This window comes from Lethenteron reissneri, chromosome 22 (genome assembly GCF_015708825.2).
Source record: "Lethenteron reissneri isolate LAM-NWPU_2019-01 chromosome 22, ASM1570882v1, whole genome shotgun sequence".
Classification (NCBI taxonomy): domain Eukaryota; kingdom Metazoa; phylum Chordata; class Hyperoartia; order Petromyzontiformes; family Petromyzontidae; genus Lethenteron; species Lethenteron reissneri.
In genome coordinates, this window is record NC_083800.1 from 6,622,470 (window position 1) to 6,646,022 (window position 23,553).

General features: G+C 45.6%; 1 protein-coding gene across 3 annotated transcripts in view; it reads left to right on the plus strand.

Annotated features, from left to right (window-relative positions):
- Positions 1–23,553, plus strand: part of ERGIC1 (endoplasmic reticulum-golgi intermediate compartment 1) — a 62,068-nt gene that overhangs the window by 15,354 nt on the left and 23,161 nt on the right. For all 3 annotated transcript variants that reach the window (XM_061556475.1, XM_061556477.1, XM_061556476.1), the window contains exons 3-9: positions 9,289–9,361; positions 10,197–10,291; positions 14,799–14,923; positions 15,770–15,874; positions 16,771–16,831; positions 17,739–17,839; positions 22,276–22,398. In XM_061556475.1, the coding sequence (XP_061412459.1) occupies positions 9,289–9,361; positions 10,197–10,291; positions 14,799–14,923; positions 15,770–15,874; positions 16,771–16,831; positions 17,739–17,839; positions 22,276–22,398 (683 nt within the window). The remainder of the gene's footprint in view (positions 1–9,288; positions 9,362–10,196; positions 10,292–14,798; positions 14,924–15,769; positions 15,875–16,770; positions 16,832–17,738; positions 17,840–22,275; positions 22,399–23,553) is intronic.

The following is a 23,553-nucleotide window of genomic DNA, read 5'->3' on the forward strand; positions in this document are numbered from 1 at the left end:
GAGAAGAAATGGAGAAGCGGTGGTGCCGTGGTGAGCACACCACGCTATGAACCTGGCTATTTGAGCTCAATTCCCGGCTAGATATCAATTCCCAGCTTGCATCAGTGGCAAAGTGATATCTCAAGCAATCCCGGGCTCCCCATTCACCATCCCGCTCTGTCCGTCAAGGTGAGGTACGGTCAAACATCCCCCGCAACCGACGCAACCTTTGGAGGCTTTCTTCCAGCCACTGGACTGGCAAATAGCTATGAGTGGTGAGTAATTTAATAATTAAATACGCTCATGTGCAGTTGCTCGGTGGGTTATTACATCGGGGGAGGATTGCACGAGATGGCCACAAACTTGGGGAGGCCTTCTCTCCAGCAGTGGATTGATCATGGCTGTTAATGCTGATGAATGCTAAAACAAATCTAAAATGTATTCTTCACCGCAGTGCAATTGCTACGATGGACCTGGTTGTACCCAGCTTCACCGTTAGTGCTCAGGAGCGTATACCTTTTAAGTTGTACCTCCACGTCGGTGGTTGCATTTTTTGAAGATCAGAGTGAGCAAAGGCGGGTGGCCATAAGGCATACCTAAAACATGAGCTTCGGTCTGTGTGGGCGAATGTGGTAAAAAAAAAAGGGGGTAAGTGGACAAACATTAATTTGTTCTCCGTTGTATCATCGCTCCCACTTACTCATGGGCCTGTGAGGATGCGTCACGCACGCAGCGTATGAGAAAGGCGTGTGCAAATATATATAACGCGTTACGAACGAGGCAAATGTTGCATGCTCGCCTGTGCTCTATCGACAACACTGTGGTGCAGATGTAATGTTTTGTGGAGCCTTGTGCAGGAACATCTGCGGTGTGTGCGTCCACATCCCTATGTCCATCAGTACCCAAGCACCAGCTTACAATGAGTAATGCGCCACCCTGTAAATGCACGTGTTACACGCCTCCCACGCTAAACACACGCATTCTAAAGTTGTGTACTCACAAGCCACAAGCACGCTTATGGCCTCCACAATCCCAGGCAATGCGGGTGAGTGATATGTGCCAACTCTTGTCCCCGGGCAAATTCCGATTGATGAATCTTACGAAGAAGCTGGCCCACACACAGGCCCGTCTCACATACTCTTTAGGTGTTGAGCGTGAACGGAACCATAAATATGCCGGCCGCATCTTCGAAGGGTTGACTCCCAAAGTCTCAGAGCTCTCCACAGCAACGCATGCGGTTTTTGATGGTCCCGAGCCAATTAACTCGAAGGCGCAGGGATGCCACAGATGGGCATGTTCTCCCATGGATGGAATGCATCGTCAGTTTCCTGTCCAGTTGTGGCAGTTTTGATCTGCAGATGATCGCTTTGCAAGAGGGCAGTTGAATGATGTTGGACGTACACCAGAGACAGCCACATTTCTGGCATTGTCCCACTGGTGCTAGACCAATATCTTAAAACTGTCATTCAATTTCTTCATTTTGGCGAAGGGGTCCTATAGTTACGTGGGTAATCGTTAGAAGAAGTTAAATAGTCAAGTAAATATTTAACTGCGGTTTAGTTTGTCAAGCAGTTAGGACTGTCATTCAGATTGAAATAATTTGACCACCGTTTTTTGATAAGAAAGTAACGCTCGTAAAATGTCACTGTGTCGCACGTACTCGGATGAAATATTTCATCCACGCTGCGATGGCGCAAATTGTGCTTTCATTTTCACGTGTCAAACCTTTCCGCTTATTCCATAAATAAAGCCAGTTTCTAAAACTGGCAATAATTACTTTCGTAATTGCACACCTTATGTATGACTATATTAGGATTATTTTGAAATTCTTACTCTTGAGGTTGCTTCATTTATGGAAATTGCCCAGGAGTGACCTACTACAGACTGCCAGTGCCATACCTATATTATCCATCCACTTTTTACAACTATTTGTTTCCCCTTCCACAGTCGGTGGGTAGCCTTTTGTAAGTGGGTAAACTGCGTAATGGACCCGGGTTTAAAAAAAGTACGTTAAATCAAACAGAGACTCCTTTCAAGCAAGCGATGTGAGATTTCAGTGACCTAAACTTTGAAGAGATTGTTTAATCACTGTTATAAAAAAAAAACTTCGGATTGCATTGAGAAGAAAAAAAAGTCATTAGGATTTTGGTGGTGGGTGGGACCAATGGTGCAGTGCTTAGCACATTGTTTTATGAACCCGGTGACTTGATATTGATTCAAGGCCATGGATATCAATGATGAGTGATATCTGAACTGGGTTCGAATCACCTCCACCTTCTTCACTAACCCAGGCTGGTGAAGTATGGTCAAGCAACCCCCATGACCGACTCGATGTGCAGAGAGATCTTCATCCAGCAGTGCATTGACATAGGGATGAAACTAATTTAAGTACAATATCGTAGATCCGCCCATAACATATCCACCGTTACCGTTAACCACCCGCACCCAGTGCAGTGTTCGTGCTTGGTCTCACCATCATTTTCTAAAGATGATCACAAATCCAATCTCTTCTCACTCAGCAATGTATTCTTAATCTCGTGTACATTTGCATACTTATAAAGTGCAGTGAAGCCTTGTGCCATGTTTATAAAAGTTTTCGCTGTATCTTTGTTTAGAAACCCATTTATCCAGTGGCGTAACTCTCAATATCTCTGTCTTTACATATATGACCTTTTCATATCCGCCTATACCTTAGTCTCCAGAGAGTCGGATATGCGACGTTGTACTATATTACAAATACTCTTTGGTTCTTTCGGTAAAGTCACGTAGGTATAAAAAAAAAAATCACGACGTTTCGATCGCAACACAAGTGGTCGTCCTCAGGCGGAAAAAGTATAATCCAGCAGTGGAACTGCTGAACTGATAATAAACAAAACTTAAACTTTATATATGAGCCAGAACGTGATTTTGTCTTGTACTTCTTTGAACAAGAGCTGGCCAGGAAGGTGAATGATTTCACCGTGCCCAGCATGAGGCGTCGATGTTCTGGCAAGCACTCCACAACGAGGCGTCGGTCAACTCGATGTGTTTAAATCACACGAAGCAATGTGTGGTTGTGCCACATGTGGCTCTCCCTCGCCAGGCAAAACGGTATGCACTGACATCCTTCACCAAGGTCAGCTCCCTTCTCAATAAAACTACAGCTGCAGTACAGAATCCATTGGCTGTTCGTTCCGTGTCTTCCATTAATATTTTTCCAATCTTATTTTTGTTTCATTGCTTGCTGATGTGTTGTTCGGCTTGTTACTTTGTTTGACCGGCACGATATCTTGACGTTTGACTCCACGTGCCGGGCGCTTCTTTCCTGAAATAATCGTGGTTAACAGTTGCTGAGGAAGCCACCACCCCTACCACGAAAACCTACGCGGTAAGAGAGACAGGTGACGTGAACAAAGAAGTGCAGGTAAATAATTTTCCTCTCGTCTGTGGCGCTCATTATTATTTAAAGCACGTGGACAGCATCGCCTTGAAGTGAGCACTTCTGCGCGACTCCATTAGCCGTGCCCTGGCCTCTCTGCGCCCGCCGATGACTCTGCCGTGGGAAACCGTTCCGCGCAGCCTCTGCTGCCCCACCTCTCTCCAGTGGCTCGCTTAGTCACTCATCCTCCTCCTCCCTCCCTCCCTCTCTCCTCCTCCGCTTTATCCTGGAAGCGTGTTCCAACAATGAAGTGCTCACTCGCTGCGGCCAGCGCCCTGGGATGCAGGGACGTGCGGTCAGGGGAGGCAGGGGAGGCAGGGGAGGCACAGCCTCACCTGTCATACTCCAATGAAAATAGCTGTTACGAAAATTTTAAAATAATAAACTACAAATTACGATTTTTTTCCCACTGATCTGTGTTTTATAAATGTCATTTCTGTACGATTCCAATCATTTTTATAGTCAAAATCGCCAAATTTGCGGAGCTCCGCTGCAAATACAGGGAGAGACGAGAGGTGAGGCAGCGACGAGCTCAGCCTCCCCTCTGATTGCGCAACCCCTCAGAAACTGGATGGAGCGTGTCTGTTACTATCTCTCTGTGTGTCACCAATGTAATGTTTGTAGAACCCTTCATTTCATGTCATCGCCTTCCATACTCCAGGTAACTTATTTCACGTACGTGTACAAAGATATTTAGACTCGCTGGTCTCGTCATGAAACTGCAATGAAAAAAACACCAGGGGAGGCAGCTATCACATCTGCCTCACTGAGGGGGGACGTGTCTAACACGCCCCCCTCAGTGAGGACACGCCCCTCTGTGAGGCCACGCCCCCCTCAGTGTGTGAATCTGGCTCTGACACGAGCCAGTGCCTCCCCAGCCATTGACCTCACCGCAGGTTACTGCCGGGATGGTAGATGCAGGGAAGGAGATAAAAGTGCCGGAGTCTGCTACGGACCCGTGCGCTCGTTTCAATAATTCGGGGCCCGCTGTCCGCACGCACGTCCGCAGGATATGTTTGCGAAAGCCGCGGGTGGTTTTCATGTCGCCCAGAGTGTTGTGTGTGTGTGCCTGTACGCTGACCGGCGTTGAGCGGCAGTGCAGCGGTTAGCGCTACGCTGCGGCTACGAACCCGGTGACCTGGCTTCGATTCCCGCTCGCGGCCAACACCGGTGACGATTATTTGAACCGTTCCTGGACCTCCCCTAGGTTGACTCAGCCTCAAATGAGTACCTGGTGCGATGCATAAACATCGCCACTGGGGAGACAAAGGTGGCCGGGCTTGGTGATGACCAGCCACCCCCTCGTGTACCGTGCCGGCCTTTATAGGTGCTTGCTTCACAGCACTTGCCCCAACAGTCTGTTACAGGCTATACGGGGGATCTTTGTCTTTATTAGCGTTTCAAATTGTGGCAACCGCACCTTTTGGGAGTTAATAATTGTTGACACTACCGTGTCTCTCTGATTATATCTTGCAGTAGAGTATTTGGCAATCGATACTTAAATTAAATGTCCAAAATATCACTGCTGGATCACGTGAGATGTTTGCAAAGTGATTTTTTTTTACAACAGCTTATTCTCCCCTCCCTGGAAATACCCTCACGTCACGGTGTTCTATTTTATGCACACCTCACTCATAGGCTCATTAATGGTGTAAAATGCAGTCTCCAACTGTTATCAACCTGATCTCGCTGGCCTCTCCATGTGCTTTAAAGAAGGCCCATTGCCCGAAACGTTGCCTATTATATACCCTTTCCTTTGAAGGACACGGTGCTATTGACAAAGGTGTTGAGTTTCACGTACAATAGAACCCCTGTTAACAATCACCCTTGTTAACGACCCATCGCTTAACGTCGGGCCTCCATAGAGCCCAATGTGTAGTGTATATTGTAGTGTATAGTAGTGTTGTGTATAGTATAGTGTATAGTAGTGTAGTGTATATTGTAGTGTATAGTAGTGTAGTGCCTCCATAGAGCCCAATGTGTAGTGTATAGTAGTGTGGTGTATATTGTAGTGTATAGTGGTGTAGTGTATAGTGTAGTTCCTCCATAGAGCCCAATGTGTAGTGTATAGTAGTGTAGTGTATAGTGTAGTGTATATTGTAGTGTATAGTAGTGTAGTGTATAGTAGTGTTGTGTATAGTATAGTAGTGTAGTGTATATTGTAGTGTATAGTAGTGTAGTGTATAGTAGTGTAGTGTATATTGTAGTGTATAGTGTAGTGTATATTGTAGTGTAGTGTATATTGTAGTGTATAGTGGTGTAGTGTATAGTGTAGTGTAGTGCCTCCATAGAGCCCAATGTGTTCGTTTACCGACCATTCCACTGTTAACGACAGGCTGTTGTAGGTAATATTATTAAATGCATTGGTTAACCATGTTTCTTTTAATGTGTTTATAATGTTGTTGGTATCTTTATGTATTCATATCCATTGTTTATAAATATTATAAAGTACGTTTTTTGGGTGAGAAGGGTAACTTTTGATGCTATCGGAACGAATTAAGCCTTTAACGTGTATTTCCTATACTCGCTTAACGACCAAATCACTTAACGCCCGGTTTCATGGAACCAATAGCCATCGTTAAGATGGGTTCTATTGTACAGTACCTTATATATTTTTTATTTGTCGCCAGTTATCTTTTTGTGGAGAGGTGGCATTGTGGTTAACGCACTGCTCTCTGAACCTGGCCTGTGTAATTCCTTCACACCCATACGTGGCCTTAATTGTGAAGTATGACCAACCACTCCCATGGATGACGTGGCACGGGGGATGCCTTTATCTAGCAATGGATTGACAAAGGTCTGTGAAATGCCTTACAATATATTTAGTTTAATATTCCATGTTTTGCCATGTCAAAGACCGAGGTTAACTTAAGCATAACCTTGAATCGATAAGCACCCGTTATTTGTTTTCGATGCCACTGAACAATTTAAATCAAAACATGAACCTAAAGAAACATTGTTTGCCATTTCCGAACCATCAAAATGTATTGCCGCTTCCAAAAGCTGGCTTCAACCTTTTGAAATAACACAACTTAATACACGCACATATGCAGCTGAGTAATATAATTCATATGGGCACCAACACAGCCACCAACAGTGAGTGAGTCACCAATTATTCAGTTGTGCTCTGTGGGTGTAATGAACAGGCCCGGGCATGCTGCGAAACAGCTGCCTCTGCCTACAGAAAGGTGAAATGTGAATCAGTAGAAAATATGCTAATATATATAAAAGGGAAATTTGTGAATGTGTATCTGTTCAAAATGTTTAGCGTACTTCCCGACATGCAACAAACTTGAAATTTGCCATGTGGGTACTTTCCAGACTGTACACCATGCAAAAATTATAAAAATAGACTTTTGTCTTTTTTTGAGGGGGGGAGCGCAATAATGCATATATTTTGCACGGCAAGTGAGCTGTGACGTCACATCTCTGTCATGTCACCCGCATGCGGAAGCGTCACGCAGTGTGCCTGCTGATGTCACGCATCCCTCCCCCAGCCCTCCGCGAGTAAAGTGAAATACAAATGTGTTGCAGGTCTAAGGCGTTCTTCGCGCAGCATTGCTGCTTTATTATTTCAGTCGTTTACTGCCGTACGCACCCTGAAAGTTGTGTGTATCTGCAGCAAGCGCGTGTATGTGTACCTATGGACGCACGCGTGTGTTGTGTGTGGGGGGAGCGGTAGTGTAGTGGTTAGCGCGCTGCGCTACGAACCTGGCGACCCGAGTTCGATTCCCGCTCACGGCCACCACCGGTGACGATTATTTGAACTGGGCCTCCCCTAGGTCGACTCAGCCTCAAACGAGTATCTCGTGTGGTGTGTGAACATCGCCACTGGGGAGACAAAGGCGGCCGGGCGTGGTGAATCCAAGTCCCGGGCGAAGCCGGGTAGTAAAGCTAGTAACATATATATATAACGGTACAGGAGCAGCAATCATAATTTACAGACGTTTGTCAATCTGCTGTTGTATTAAGGCCTCCCCCGCAGGGTCGTGTTAGTCACGGGAGTCGTTTGACCATGCTTCACCACGCCGGTCAGTGTGGCTTGGTGAAGGTGATGGTGGGGGCCGCTATAACCGGTTCAGATATCGCTCGTTGCTGATGTTAGCCATGGCCGGAAATGAAACTCAGATCGCTGGGCTCATAGTGAAGTGCATTGCCTGCTGTGCCACTTGTTCCACCCCAGATAATATACGCATCATTATTATATGTAATCCTCAGTTCAATGATTAAACTGAGAATACAGGAATAAAATTTCGTGTCTAAGAATCAATGGATTCGTATCACCGCTTGCAGCCACTAGATGCGTCACCATTCACAATTTTAAAACAAGAATAAAAAAATTGTTTTGAATAATGATCCTAAATTCATTGAATTGCTGGGTGGATGGGGATGTGTGGTGCAGTGGGTGGGGGAGAGTGGGGAGGGCACAGTCAGAGGTTAATCCTACCACCCCAAGTATACAATGTCTAATATCACTTCAACATGATCTAGCATGTATTCGGTGTGACAAATAACATTGCATTGCCAGCAACTCTTATATAACCAATGTGACAGGAGAGCTGAGGGCTACCGCGTATTGCGATGGAGACATAGCTAAACACAAGTTCAGATTTTGTTCACGGTGGAATCAATCCCTCAATGTGATATTTTGCGCTGGCTTTGACAATTTGTTATTGATGCTGATGAACAACCGAACTTCTCTTCTCGATCACTTAGCTCCATGCGTTGAGGTCTAAAAAGTGCTGTACTGTTGTCACTGTTGTGACAGTACCACCCCATCACGGAGATGGAGCAATGTGATTAGCTCGTGAGCAGGGGATGGACTTGTCATCGCGAGTAATATCTACAATGAAAGGAAGAGGGATACACGTGTTAGACAACATACACAAGTCGAAGGCCATCACATGGACTGACGACTTTATTAAACAGTGGATAGGTCAAGGCTTCATATTCTTGGGTTTTTTCGGTAAAGTCACGTAGGTAAAAAATTTAAATTAATAAAAGTAAAATAAAATAAAAATCACGACGTTTCGGAGGCAACACAAGCTTCCACCTGAAGACGGAAGCTTGTGTTGCCTCCGAAACGTCGTGAGTTTTTATTTTATTTTTATTTTACTTTTATTAATTTTAATTTTTTACCTACGTGACTTTACCGAAAAAAAAACAAGAATATGAATCCTTTCAGTCACGAAAGCTTCAAATCTAGAATAGATCAAGGCTGTTGCTGCTGCTGCTGATGATGATAATGATTGCAATAGGCATCCTGTCTGTCAATCCGCTCACCCCTTCTCCTCGATGTGCGAGACGGAACTGGGTCTGGCAGAGCAGGCTGACCGGAACTCTGTGTGCCGGTCCACATCCCGTCTCCACATACGCGGACGCTGAAAAAAAAAACACGTTCATCCTGCTGCATTCAATGTTTGCACTAACAAGTAGAGTGTCCTATTACTCGAAGAGGATTTCAGTAAAAGAAGAAAAAATAAATCCGAGCGTGTTTGCATCGCGAGTAATTAGAGCGACGGAGATGTACTTGCCGGGATGCGATGTTTGCCTTTCGGTTTTCCTGCAACTGTGCCATAGATGTATGCACTTTATCCCTAACTGTGACATGACGCAGATTGTCCACTCGTGCTACAAATGCCATTATCAACAACAGGCAGACGCCGCCGTCGCCGTCGCCGCCGCCCCTGAGAAAGCTCTCGGGGAGCTTGGTGGCAGAGCATTTGTGGCTGTGAAAATTGCCGTTTGTGAACTGTGATGGGTGGTTTTATTTTCATGCCAGAAAATCGCCGGTACACGGGTAATCAATATTGGAGAAAATAAGTCTAACACTCATTTGTAAATTGCATTGTGATGTGGGGCGCGGGTTGGGCCTGTGCGTTGTGTTCCAGTGTCCATTTGCTGCTGCGTGTTCATTCTCTTCCTCTTCCTCTCCGAACTCTCGGGGTTCATCACCACTGAAATGTAAGTTGTTGATGCACACGTTGATGCTGTCTTTGGCACCGTTAATGGACTATAATTTAATTTATACCAAGGGAGAGACAGGCTACGACCAAATGACCTTCGCATTACTCAGAATGTACCTGGTAGCATCAGATCTTGGACGCGCAGCAGGATATTGATCCTGGTTAATAGTTGGATGGGTGACCCCTACCAGGGCTTGCCAGGAGTTGTAGGCGTGGGAGCTGTGAAGTGTGGCCAGGAGATGGCAGTGCTAATTGCCTCCCCCCTCGAATGCGTGGCCGGTTTTTTTCCGGGTTCTCCTATCCTCTCCCACATGAATGCAAATGCTCATTCATGGGACTGGCCAAAGTTCCTAATGCAAGGATTGTCTTTCAAAGAGGATTCAGATTCAGCGGTGCTTTCCTGAGTAAGGAACTACCATTTTATTGGGTGAAGTCCATTTATAGATACCCCACTGTCTTTTAAAGTCCCTTTTTAGGAGAGTGGAAATAGTACTAGGAGAGTGGAAAAAGATGCCATGAGTGTATTGAGATTGGATGGGGGACATGCAGAAAAGCTTGAATACAAATGTTATATGACTCACATCTTGAAATTTTTTGGCCAAAACTGAAAATGTTAAATTATTTTTTTTGACTCTGCAGAATTGATTTTTTCTCTTGGTGTTAAAGTGCAAAATGTGCTGACGTGGAATAAACCCACTGTTTTTGTGGTAAATGATTCACTCGTGCAGTCTCACTCTCGCCTCTTTTATTGGCATTTCCTCGGGAATATTTTATGCTGTCCGTGTTGATGGGCGTATTTGTTGTTGTTTTATGTTGCCGTGTTGTGTTCACAGCGTTAGTGAGCTCTACGTGGATAACCCGGAAAAAGACAGCACGGGAAAAATAGAAGTTAAGCTGAACATCAGCCTCCTGAATTTACAATGCGATGGTCAGTAATAATGCACCGGTGCATGCTTATATATGTACATACATGCATCCACCAGAAGGTGCATCGCAAGATGCACGTCATCTCGGTGCATCCTAAACCGCATCCGCACAAACCATGGCAAATGCGGATACCTGATGCACAAATAAAACATTTTAAACTATCCAGTTTGCGAATGTGATCATCCAGAACAGGCCGTACAACGTACAGTGACACAATGCCCGATCCACCGATGCGACGGAGATATCACAGCGACGCACTCCGCTGCTCCGAACGCGGTTATCTGGCTTGACCACCTGAATGTAAAAATGTAGTTGTTGCTCTGCATCTACATCAGCCATCCGAAACAAGAAGAAGATTTCAAGACGCAATAAGAAAGATATTAAGAAAAGGTAAAGGGGCAGCCCTGCAATTGCTTGCTCACGCCACTGCTAGCGGACGGGCCTTCAATACGGGGAGCTCAAGAGTACTCCTATAGATGAGGGTATTTTGCTCCCGACTCAAACACGCTGTCCAGAAGTCTTAGAAGAGGGTGAGAGTACCCACGCTTTAACCCACCACACATGGCCTGCCTTGTTCACTGACTGCGGTGTATACACTGGGAGATTATGCCGGCGAACTCCACATTTAGACAACGGCAGAGCAAGAGAACGTAGTGCCACGTGCCATTACCATTCGCAACGACTGCTTGTAAAATAGCCATGTAATGCCTTAATGGAGCCACCACGTGGAATGCTTTTGAATGCAAAACAAACAGAGCCACCTTGTAAACGAGCTTTTTTTGTAGTTCAATGGACTACTCTGTATACAGTTACTCAATTGAACGTGAACAAGGACTTCTTGTAAAACTACACACACGATTCAGCTTAATGGGGGCACACACAAGCTCTCTCTTATCTGCAGTGGCACCACTACTTGTGTATCCCTAAGGATATCTTAATCGATATGAATGACATTCACTCGGTATACAAATATAGTAAGAGTAAATGTCCTTTACACAAAACTCATTGGGTGTCAAAACTCAATGTTTTTTCATGAGGGTGCTGATTTGGAACGTTTGCCCAATTACATTTTTCACGAGTGTTTGGCTCCATTTGAGAAGAAATTTGAGTACCAATAGAATGCTCGCGGATTTGAGAGAGTAATGCTCAAAGCGCCGGACGGATGGATTCATTACGTCCTCGCTGCAACGGCCATCTCCTGGCTATATTCTAGCCGATACCTACTCTGAAAAGCATTGCGTGGTGCGTGGATCAGATGCATGCATGTATGTAGAACTTCTTTCACACCGTACATAGCCAACCATGCTAGGGACACAAGATGAAGCCAAGTAAAAACTAAAAATATCGGGCTTCATGTAAACGCACTGCTCATGAAACTTTCAGGCAAAATAAAGCTGGATAACAATTGTGCCTATTAGTGCAAATTTTTGGGGTTTTTTGGATTGTGGTTCAACGCATATATTCCACAATTTTAACTTCCACATTTGTCTTTATAGCCCTTCTAAAACATAATTAGAAATTAAATAATTTGCCTACTCAGTGAGTTATGATTGTCGACTGGATTTGTTTAATTCAGGAACTTTATTTGAATGTTAGCGTGTTGCACATTGAACAGAGGAGGCGTAGAGTTTGGCAAATCACCATTGTGTCTGTATTTAAAGAAGGCCTATTATAGGAAACATTATTTTTAGTGCCTTGGAATGTTTTGACAATTACGTTGTGATTCAGACACTAGAATACTTTTATAAATTGGCACATAGCTGAACTTACGTAATAGACACAAAATAACTTAAATGGTTGACGAAACATTTAAGTAATGTGCAGAAAATAGCAGTCATCTCATAAGCATAATCCAAATTGATGATGTCATATTCATAAAAAAATATATTAAACCAGTCTTTGCACCTCCACTAATGAATTGTGTGATGATAAAAATATATTATTGGGCCTTCTTAGCTAGTTATCACGACGTCGCTTAAAAAAACAGAAACCAAACTTTGAAAGGCGATAACACACAACACTCAAGCTAAACAATGACAGCTGTTTAAATAAAGGCATCACAAGACAGACCTAAATGTTGGGAATCTTGGGCTGTGAGTTGACAGCTCTGATCTGGCATGTGGGCACAATGACAAAGATCCCCCATATAGCCTTGACAGACTGTTAAGGCAAGTGCTGTTATCAAGCACCAATGAAGGCTAGATTGGCACACGAGGGGGTGGGTGACCAGCACCACACCCGGTCGCCTTTGTCTCATTCGTGTCGATGTTTACACACGATACAAGGTACTCATTTGAGTCGACCTAGGTGAGGCTCCGGACCGGTTCAGATAATCGTCGCTGGTGTTGGCCTTGAGCACGAATGGAACTCAGGTGGCCGGGTTCGTAGCGCAGCGCGCTAACTGCGACAATACCGCTCCCTTTGTGGGCACGCCAACAACGTGTACACACGCGGCAAGCAGAGGCCTGCTCGCAGGCAAAGCGCCGAACCCATTCCAATTCCACAGAAAGTGATCTCCCCCCCGCCCTGCTGCAAACAGAGCGTGAATCTTCTGACAGTGACACACCGTGCCTTAAATAGCTTCGGATGACTCGACGTGTTTCGGCACAATTAAAGAATTCTTTTGCAGCTGCACCCAGCGCTGCTGTGCCTTCCGGGGTACCACAGACTGACAAGTTGAGAGGCTGGGAAAGGACTCAGAATAGACCTCTGCTTCACTCACTCTTGTTCGTGGGCTGTGACTAGTCGTGGCTCTGTGAGAAGCACTAGGTTTGTTCACCAGTTGTCGAGTTGTCGATAACCATGTACAGAGACCCTATTGTTGATTTGAAAAGTCATGGGAACGACAATCAAATCCAGTTCCCATTGCAGCAACGGTGAAATAAGTCGGCATTCGAGAAAGTTCAAACCGTGCAGCACGTTTCAATGTTATTTGTCGCATGCCAACCCTTCACATGATATATATACACATATACATATATATACAAATCTGCAGCCCTTGGCTAGATGAAGGCCTTACTGTTATACTGGGCATGGTATGTGTCTGACCATACTTGACTTCGCTAGTCAGTGTGGGCTGGTGAATGATGGTAATTCATGAAACTGCAAAAAAAAAGTTACGACCATATAGAGTACCAACTGTGGCTCTGTGAGTTTCCGCACATCATGCAGGGCCTGTAAAGCTAGAACATGATGAGGTTTGTATCTGAGAGATCAAGGTCTCGCATTGCCCTGTGTATTGAGTTGTGAAATAACTTTGAATCATCCACTGGTATTCAGTTCGGAGAAAGTGTGTTGCTGTTGATTGTGAAAGAGTCAACGATATTTGATGAACGCCTGGCAACAATGTCTGGTTAAATATAAATGAATTCATTGTTATTCTTGGTTCTTTCGGTAAAGTCACGTAGATAGAAAACAAAATAAAAATGAGAACATTTTATTATCTTTTTTTTAGCTTTTCATATTTTCAACGTATTATAAAAAAAAATGTATTTCAAGTTTTTTGTTTGTTTTATATCTACGTGACTTTACCGAAAGAACCAAGAATATGAATTCCTGCAGTCACGAAAGTTTTAAGTCAAAATTGAATTCATTCTGCGTAGGGTGTAGAGATGCAGTTGCCATGGTGGTGAGATGTTAACTACCTCGCCTGGTATACAGGTGGTTATGGGTTCGATCCCGACCCTGACACCTGCTGTATATTTGGAGTTTGCATGTTCTCCCCGTGGTCGTGTGGATTTTTCTTCAGGTCCTCTGGTTTTTCCTTCCACATTTATAAATATGTGTTTAGACTATTTGTCTGCTATACATTTCCACATTATAAGCCGCTTCATTGACCTATCATTTGTGACCAGGTCACTTATGAAAAAGAGCTATACAGATCAGTGGGCCTTACCTAGTAAAAAAAATAAAATAGTTTTTTTAGATGCTATACATATCAAAGCGGATTTTTTTTGTATAGCATTTGCCACGTAAACCTGGCCTGCATTTCCCCGAGGTTCTCAGTCTAAAATGATGACTTGCTACGGCGTGCTCAGAATCCGCACCGGGGAAACCAGCGGCCATTCACAAAGTGGTGGTTGCATCATTGCTCACACGTGTGCCGTGCCGGTCTTTGTGGGATAATTGTTTTTTTGACCCTTCTATCTGGCAACAAAACTGACACCTTTTTTACAAGGAGTCATGTTTACATAGACCACAATACCTGCAGTCATAATGCAAACAAAAAACATAACTGATAATGTATGCACTGTGCTTGAATTTGATTGGTCCACATCCGAAACAGCTTTCCTTAGAGCCTAATCTCACATGGGTTGGACCAGCCTGTTGGCGTCATCTGGTCAGTTTTGTTGCCAGATAGAAGGGTAAAAAACCAATTATCATATTTTTACTGGCAAATGAGGTTCCAATGGTGGTCTTTGTGGGCTCCGTGCTTAGCGGCGCTTGCCCCAAGACGGTTGTCTCCGTTGCTTAACCGGGAGTTTTTTTCCCCCCCTCCCCCCTTCCAGTGGTGGGTTTGGACATCCAGGATGAGATGGGGCGGCACGAGGTGGGGTTCATCGAGAACTCAATAAAAATCCCACTCAACGAGGGCAGCGGCTGCCGGTTTGAAGGAGTTTTCCTCATTAACAAGGTGTTCAAACGTCACATCCTACGGCAATTTAAATTTGGGCTATTTTTACATTATTATTGATGTTACGAGCCAAAGGGAAAATATATCAACATATGCTTTTTACTTGTACGCGGCATGCCTTCATCAAAGCCTCACTTGAAGAACCAATTTTAATTAATAAATATTTAACCCCTGTAGAGGATAGAAAGAGTAAGGTTATAAACAAGAGAGTACCATTGCACATTAAATAATGAGCACGTTGTGAAATATGCCTCTGCACATGAAATACTTTGTTTATTGGCCTATGAAGTTGTTTAACAGGCCTGACTGCTGACAAGAAACACTGATTATTATCGAAACCGGTCCACAGTCTGCCTACAGAAAAACAATGGCCTGGACGTCCCAAATGTCGATGGACGGAAAAGAGAGTGAATATATTTTACGTGCAGTGACAAATTTGTTGTGTTCGTCACTTGTAATTACGGTGCCTGATCGGAATGATGAGATTCACGCTTGAAAATCATCAAGCCGACCGGCATGTAAGTAATGATACAACGATGTAGCCGTTACAGCTATTACAGCCACAAACCGATTCTCGCGGTGCAGCACCGTTCGGTCCCCCGTTATCTGTAATCCTTATTTCGCAATTGACAAGGCTCACTTCACAGGCTGTCTCGTGTCTGCGATGGGCTCCCCTACGGGGGCGGGGGGTGGCGGAAATTGCAAATATTTCAGGTGGAGGGCTAGAGTGAGAATGAAAGTGCAGCCTGCGAATGACTTATTTTTTTTGCGATCAATATACAGTACGGCCTTATTTTCTCTCTTTTTTTTTTAAACGTCGGCAAAACGCGTGTCTAATGCTTGCAGGTCCCGGGCAATTTCCACGTGTCGACGCACAGCGCGCTCATGCAGCCAGAGAAGCCGGACATGACGCACACGATCCACAAGCTCACCTTCGGAGAGAAGATTTATGTAAGCACGAGAAGGCAGAGAGGTTATCTCTGTGCACACAGGCTGCATCGCTGCTGCCGCCGCTGCCGCCGCTGCCGCCGAGAAGGACTGATGTTGGAACGCCACGGGAAGTGCGGCTGTTTGAATCGCAAGGGTCAATTTGTGACTTGGGGGTGGAGCGGTGGCCAGCGGTGGTGTCGTCAACCCATTGGGGGTTGGAGAGGGACCTGAGCACAAATTATAACAAAAATTATATTCAAGTATTTTCGGAGCGGCCCCCCACCCCCTTTCAGTTTCTAAGCTCCTAGTGAGATGAGAGAAGAGATTGTGGACAGCAGGAAGAGATTTAGTGGAGATGAGAGAAGAGATTGTGGACAGCAGGAAGAGATTTAGTGAGATGACAGAAGAGGGCTGCAGGCAAAATATAAATTCTTGAGAAATTTTGATTTTTATGTTTATCAGGATCTGAATTCGAGCTGACATTTGGTGCATCTTTTTTTCTAAATTTGGGGGCCCCCTTCAGCTGCTTGGGGCCTCAAGCTTCCGCTTACTTTGCTGTTGCCTAGCGCCATAGCCGGCGGTGGCACAGTGGTTAGTGCACTGCTGTATGAACCCAGCCACCTCCGTTCGATTCCCAGCCGCTGCGAGCATTAGCGGCAAGTGATATCTGAACCAATCGTCCCGGGTGCCTTTTTCACCGACCTACACTGACCGGCACGGTGAAGCATGATCATACTACCTTCATGACGTATATAGTGCGGAGATATCTTTACGAAGCAGCGGGTTGTCAGAGGGCTGCACATTTCTTCGTGATTTGCAAAAAAAAACGCTTGCAAATTAAACATTGTTGGGTTCTGCGCATCGCATTCTTGCGTAATGTTTGGTGTTTTTCTTGTTGCTTTACTTTGTTTTTAAAGGGAGCAAACATTCAGGGTGCATTCAACGCTTTAAAGAACACCGATCGCATCGAATCAAACCGTGAGTTTTATTGTACACGGCGTTCCCATTCTGACGCGCATTCACATTCTTCGAATTTACTGAGTATTACGTTCAATTTCCTTGGCATACACACAAGCAAATGAAAACAATTAAGTACATTATAGAGACACTACGAATCCAAATGATCATTTAAGTAATATATGGGTAATTATACACTAACGGAATAAAAAAGGGCAAGTGCGTAAGAACATTTAGAAACTGATGAGTGATGCCTCTGTGAAATTATCCGATTTTCAGAAATTGCACGCCATGCTGTGGTTCCATTTCTGTACAATTGACATTTAACCAAATGTAAACGTGAAAAATATTCAAATTTATCTTTCTGGAAGCTCGAGTTGTGACTGTGCACTCGCCAGCGATTTCCATGAATTGTCACGATTTGAAGCACGGCTCGTCTCTCTAACATCCCATATACCACGGTGGCGAGAGGGGCGCCGTGGTGCTGTGATGTTAGATACCTCGCCTGGTATGCAGGAGGTCGTAGGTTTTATTTAGACCCAGACTCCTGCTGTATATTTGGAGTTTGCATGTTCTCGCCGTGGTCACGTGGATTTTTCTGCAGGCCCTCTGATTTTTCCCCTCCACATTTAGAAACACACGTTGAGAGTATTTGCCTGCGATAAAATTCCACGTCACAGGCCACTAAGTTGGGCTATCATTTGTGGCCAGGTCTACTTCTGAAAAAGAGCTATATAGCTCAGTGGGCCATACCTGGTAAAATAAAAAATAGTGTAGTTTAAGTTGAATTAATATAAACCCACATAGAATGTGGGTATCCGACTCGCCAGCATTGCCCACCATGAAATGTAACCGTCAGTCACCTTTACGGACTGATTCAGGATAAACGATGAGCTGTAGCACTTGTTTTTCTTGTTTTTCTTCACAGCCCTCTCCTCCTACGATTACATCATCAAGATTGTGCCGACGGTCTATGAAGACGTTAAAGGACACCAACAACTCTCTTACCAGTACACCGCAGGGTTCAAGGTGAGTTGAAGGAGCTTCTTGGATGGCAGTGTACCATGCCAATCATTGTCAACCATGGTCAATGCGCTGCTGGATGAAGGCCAGAGGTCGCAAACGGGTTTTGATTCCTTACCCGTACCCGTACCCGGCCGCACCAGGGTCACAAATGGGTACCTGTACCCGTACACAGCCGGGTACGAGTACCCGACCCGAAATGAGTGACAAACGGTTATTCACCAGTGACTCACGGCCTACCCGTACCTGTACCCGGCCGCACCAGGGTCGCAAACGGGTACTCGTACCCGGCCGTACCCGTACCCTACCCCCGTACCCAGCCGGGTACGGGTATCGGGTACCTGATTGCGACCTCTGGGATGAAGCCATATTGCAGGCGCGGGTGGGTTGATTCTAGGAACTTGAATTGTGAGAAGAGACAAGACGTTGGGAAATGAGTGACAAACGGTGACTCACCAGTGACTCACGGTCTACCCGTACCCATACCCGGCCGCACCAGGGTCGCAAACGGCTACCCGTACCCGGCCGCGTACGGGTAGCCGGGTATCGGGTAGGGTACGGGTATCGGGTACCCGGTTGCGACCTCTGATGAAGGCCTCCCCAAGCCACCCCCGCCTCTTAGGATCCTGTGATGTAAGAATCCACTTGGCACCTGCTTGCACGCCAGCTGATTTTCATGGCTCCCACCTCCTCGGTGGGTATCCTCTAGGATGCGCGTTCCGTTCCTTGGTATAGTGTCACAAAAAAGTGTAGCAATGGTTAATGATAGGCTGCTAAAGAGTAAAATACACTACCTCAAGTGAGATTTCAAAATGAGAACCACTTGAGTTGTTTACAAAAAAAAACCCTTTCAATTTTGTAAGGATTGTTATCTCAGTGCCACGTCGTGAGATGAAGTGGCCGGTTGTAACTCTTCCAGGGCTGATATAGAGAATGTCCCATCGCAGAACGTCTTCCGAAATCTCTACACGTGACCCCTTTATCAAAATCGAGGTGTCGTACTTTCCCGTGCGCCCCGCTGTAGAGATATTTGTTACGTGGTTGCCGAAACAAATTTTTTTAAATTCCCACAGCGGAAATTGTTAACCAAGGGAAGTAAAAAAGTTATTTAATATAATTGTTTTTTTTTGTACAGTCATTGGTGGCCGGGGTGAGAATCTGAACCCGCTGCTACTTGGGAGAACCCGGTTGAATCACAGATGCTCACGGTGTTTAGACCCAGGTCTCAGCGGCACACCTTTGTCTTACGTTTTCAATTTAAATAAAAAATAATAATCTTTACGTGCATCGTATGTGGTTTATAACTGATGTGGCGACTGTGAATCGGTGTATTAGATGTGGTTAAAAATGTTCATAGCAAGGTGTTAGAATAATACACAGACATGTAGCAGCTTGTTTTTAAAAACATAGTTTCCCCCCTCATTCATACAGGGTGGCCCAAGAATGAGTTAATCCACAATAAGTGTACATGGTTATTTACAGGACATATATATTTTTTATTCTTAATATAAAAACGACAATAGGTATTTGCATCAACATCATAAGCATGTGTTAGTCCAAAAGTCGAGGCACATTTTTTCAGACAGAGATGATGAGCAAGGCCCTCGAGTTCCTCCGTGATTTTTCAGCCACTGCTGCCTACTCCAGCTTGGGGCTCTTCCAGCTTGAAATCAAACTACAACTAAACCATTTTTATTTTACCAGGTAAGGCCCACTGAGGTGTGTAGCTTTTTTTCAATAGCGACCAGGCCATAAATGATAGCTGAACGGAGTAGCATATCAAGCGGAAATTGATCGCAGTCAAATAATCTAAACGCATGTTTATAAATGTGAAGGGGAAAAACCGGAGGATTCGTAGAAAAGTCCAAGAGACCACGGGGAGAATATGCAAACTCCAAATATACAGACGTTGGGATCGAACCCACGACCTCCTTTATACCAGGCGAGATAGTTAACATCTCGCTACCGTGTCACCATTTTTTTGTTAACACAGAAATCAAATGTCTGTTCATTTTTCAGATTGTTTGCCTTCGTTCTTTACACATTTTTTTTTCATCTTTGCCCGGAAATGTAAATGAAAGCTAAATAAAGGACAATTACTGAATTATTATTATTATTAAAGTATTTTTTTAAATTAATTAGATGTATACTAAAATAGTTGGAAAATAAGCCTGGCTGTGGCACGGTGTTAATTTTATTGGCTGCTCACATTCGCCGTGTTTTTTTGTTTACGCCCCCTATGTAAATATATCAGCTATATAATTTAATATAGCACCAATAAACTTTTGCACATTCTATTTTAGTCACTGCAGAAAAAAAAAGATGAGGCTCAACGTTCACTTCCTGCACGATGTGGGTTATAATTGCGCTCAGTAAATACATTGATTTGATTATCAACATGTGCAATCATTAACTTCCACGCCAGCAAAGGGCCCACATTTTCATTTTCCTCGCTGTTCAACGTTGCATTTATCATGAAGGGCCACCCCTAATGTCCCGGTTTAGTTTAGTTGTCCTCTGTAAAGTGTCGCTGTCAAATGTGTAATAGCTAACGGAACTGAATCGAAGCTAAGTTGTGCAGGAGGGCGTGAAAGCAATTTGCTAATTGATGGCAGCAGCAGCAGGTTTGTTTGTGTAACTGGGACAAATTCACGGCACCCTCTCTTGAGAAAAAAAACCCCCCAGGTACAGTGCATGGTGGCCCAGTGAGCTGACGGCTCGGAGAGACTGGATACGATACGCAGCGGATCTGTTGACAAAGTCAGTCTCTGTTTACACACAGGCACCACTCGGCTTTAAAAATGTCCATTTCCTTCCGGTTCGGCACGGCTGGTGTTTCATGTGGCTTTAAAAGGATCACAGTTGTCTTTTAATCTCCAGCTGGGGGGGTGGGGGGCAGGGGGGGGGTTGGGAGGAATGGGATGGGATATTGGCCAGGAGGAAGAGAAGGGGGTGGTTGGATCGGTGGGTGTGTGTGTGGTGTTAGGTTCAGGCAGAGGGAGAGGTGATGTTCAGTGGGGTGATTGAATGGAGGTTATGGGAGCCACCAGTTGGGGGTGGTGGGGGCGGGGGTGCGGGGGGGGGGCATTTTCCTGATTGGATTTCACGCGGCGCAGGCCGCGAATTTGGCTCTCGATGCTCATCAGCAGATAGCACCTGCCAAGGCGCTGGCCACTTTGATGCAAGGCAGTCGGTGTGGAACTCGGCCACTTGACTGGGGATGTGAATTGGCTTACTTGTGAAAACGACCAAGCGCTTTGTTGCCAGATGGGACATTCGTCCAGGAAGTGTGTGTCCCCTTTTTTTTTTGTAAACAGCCGCAGGCCATCAAGAGAAATGTCCCTGCGGTGTGATATTAACTGGGACCTGAAAGGTTCCACAATACGTGCAGTGTGCATCACTGCCTAAATCCTTAGCCAAAATGTCAACGAGTTTTAGAGGAATTACACTTAGCATCTGCAAACAAAGGAGGTAAGCATCGAGCTACGTGCGTATATGAGTCATCCCAATGTTGCTGCCTTTGTTCGTAAAGATTAGTTGGGATTGAAAGTTATTTTGAAAAAAATCTACAATTGTCTTCGAGTGTAGGCATGTCTGCTTCATTGTCACATTGCGTGTTCTCCCTTGTGCCTCAAAAACAAATCTAATTACCAACATATATCCTGCTCGTTATTAAGGAAGGGAGCTAAAACTGCTCAAAGTGGCTTTGCGGGGAATGTCAAAAGGAACGAGAGGTATTGAAACGAAGGATCAATTTATTTTTGCCGAGGTGGCATTTGCCCACCGGAAAGAATTCCAATTATCGTTATGATGTAAGGATATATTTAAATCTATTAATCTGCTTAGCCCATAAGGGGATTAAGCTGAGCTTTTTTCTTGGTGCCATTCCGGCCACTGTTTAATGGCGGCATCGTTTACGCACTTCCGCGCCATTCTCGTAAGCACCCTCGCACATGTGCACGTGTGTCTCGTGCCATCCTGGGGTGGTGTCATCGCGCGTTTGCGTGCGCGTGTGTGCGTGCGCCTGTGTGTGTGCACGTGTGTGTGTGTGTGCACGTGTGTGTGTGTACGTGTGTGTGTGTGCGTATGTATGTTGAGCTTTTTTCACACCGTACGTAGCCAATGTGTGCTCATCGGAGGTGCGGGGGGCCTGTGCCGGCATTGACTTGTATCCATGTGCTGAGCGGTGGCACGGTGGTTGGTGCACAACGGTTATTTTAAATTAACCAGTTCTGGCCCTCCCCTAGGTCGACTCAGCCTCAAATGAGTACCTGCTGCGGCATGTAAAACATCAGCACTGGGGAGACAAAGGTGGCCGTGCGTGTTGCTGGCCAGGCCACCTCGTACGCCCACGGCGGCCTTTCTTAGGCGCTTGCTAACGGCACTCGCCTTACTTGTTGTGGCTTTGTGCGTCCACCCCTGTCCACCCCACGCGTGGTCAGGAGTACATGGCATACAGCCACACGGGGCGCATCATCCCGGCCATCTGGTTCCGCTACGACCTGAGCCCCATCACTGTGAAGCACGTGGAGAGGAGGCAGCCCGTGTACCGCTTCATCACCACGGTGAGTGAGCGCCGGCACCACCAGTGTTGCTCCAAAATGGTCGGATTTTTTTTTTTATTCGCGCACGAAGGACAAAGATCTCTCGCATATGCATGCGATGTCAGCGAGCGCATAGGAAAGGCGCTGCACCCCAGTGCTAATGGTAACACACCCCACACGAGTCACTAACTCATGGCTGAGTAAATCTAGTGCCAGTCACAGTATGGGCTCCAACACCGCTTGCTGACTGATGTTAGCCATGGTTGTAAATCGAAACTTAGGTCACTGGCTGTGCTAACCAGACTGCGTCAACGCTCATCAGAAGCACACATGCACACACACACATTGTCATGTATATATTGACACATCCATAGACATGTAAATCGGCAGTCTCATGCACACAATGGAGGATGAGCGATCTACCAACTCTGCATCTAAAATCATTGAGTCCAGGGCAGCAACGTTCGCGTGCCCAAAAATTCGTTCTCCGGTTTTATTGTTGAAAATTAATTAGGTATCAAGGGAGTCGGTGGGGGGGGGGTGGGGGGGTGGAAGTGGTGGTGGGGGAGGGGAGGATTTGTCCAGCTCAGAGATTGACTTGGGTGACTCACAGTTGCAAATTTTTTTTTTATCCGGGTCAGCAGGGGTTAATTCCCACTGTCCTCGTGAATCATACACAGCATTCGGAGCACGCCGCCGGCTCTTTAGACGGGAACGGGGGCGACACATCTCGTCCGACTCGCCCCACGGACGCGATCGCCCTCTCCTGAGGACTGCGGCCTCGGAGGAGAGTTTGTCCCCTGCTAATCCCGGCCCCAATGCCACCATCTGTGGTCACCTGGCTCTAAACCTTGTGTGGTTACCTATCCCAGCCCCGGCCAGGTTTGTTGGCTTGAAGGATGCCAATAAGGTCAGGCTGCAGGAAGGTATGCCCTCCGTGGCCGTGGCCTCTGGAAAAAAGACAAGTTGCCGTGAGTGGAAGGGGATCTAAAACATGCACGTTTGGGGAAATGTGTCGTGGCTCCGGCCATCTGCACAGGCTGTGGCGACTTTTTAAAATTAAATGCCACGAGCTGAGCTGTCACATCCTATTCTCACTTCCACTCACTTTGTGGCATCTGACGCCTTCGGTACAGAGAGCATTGGGTTCTTGACACGTGAACAGGTGTTCACATG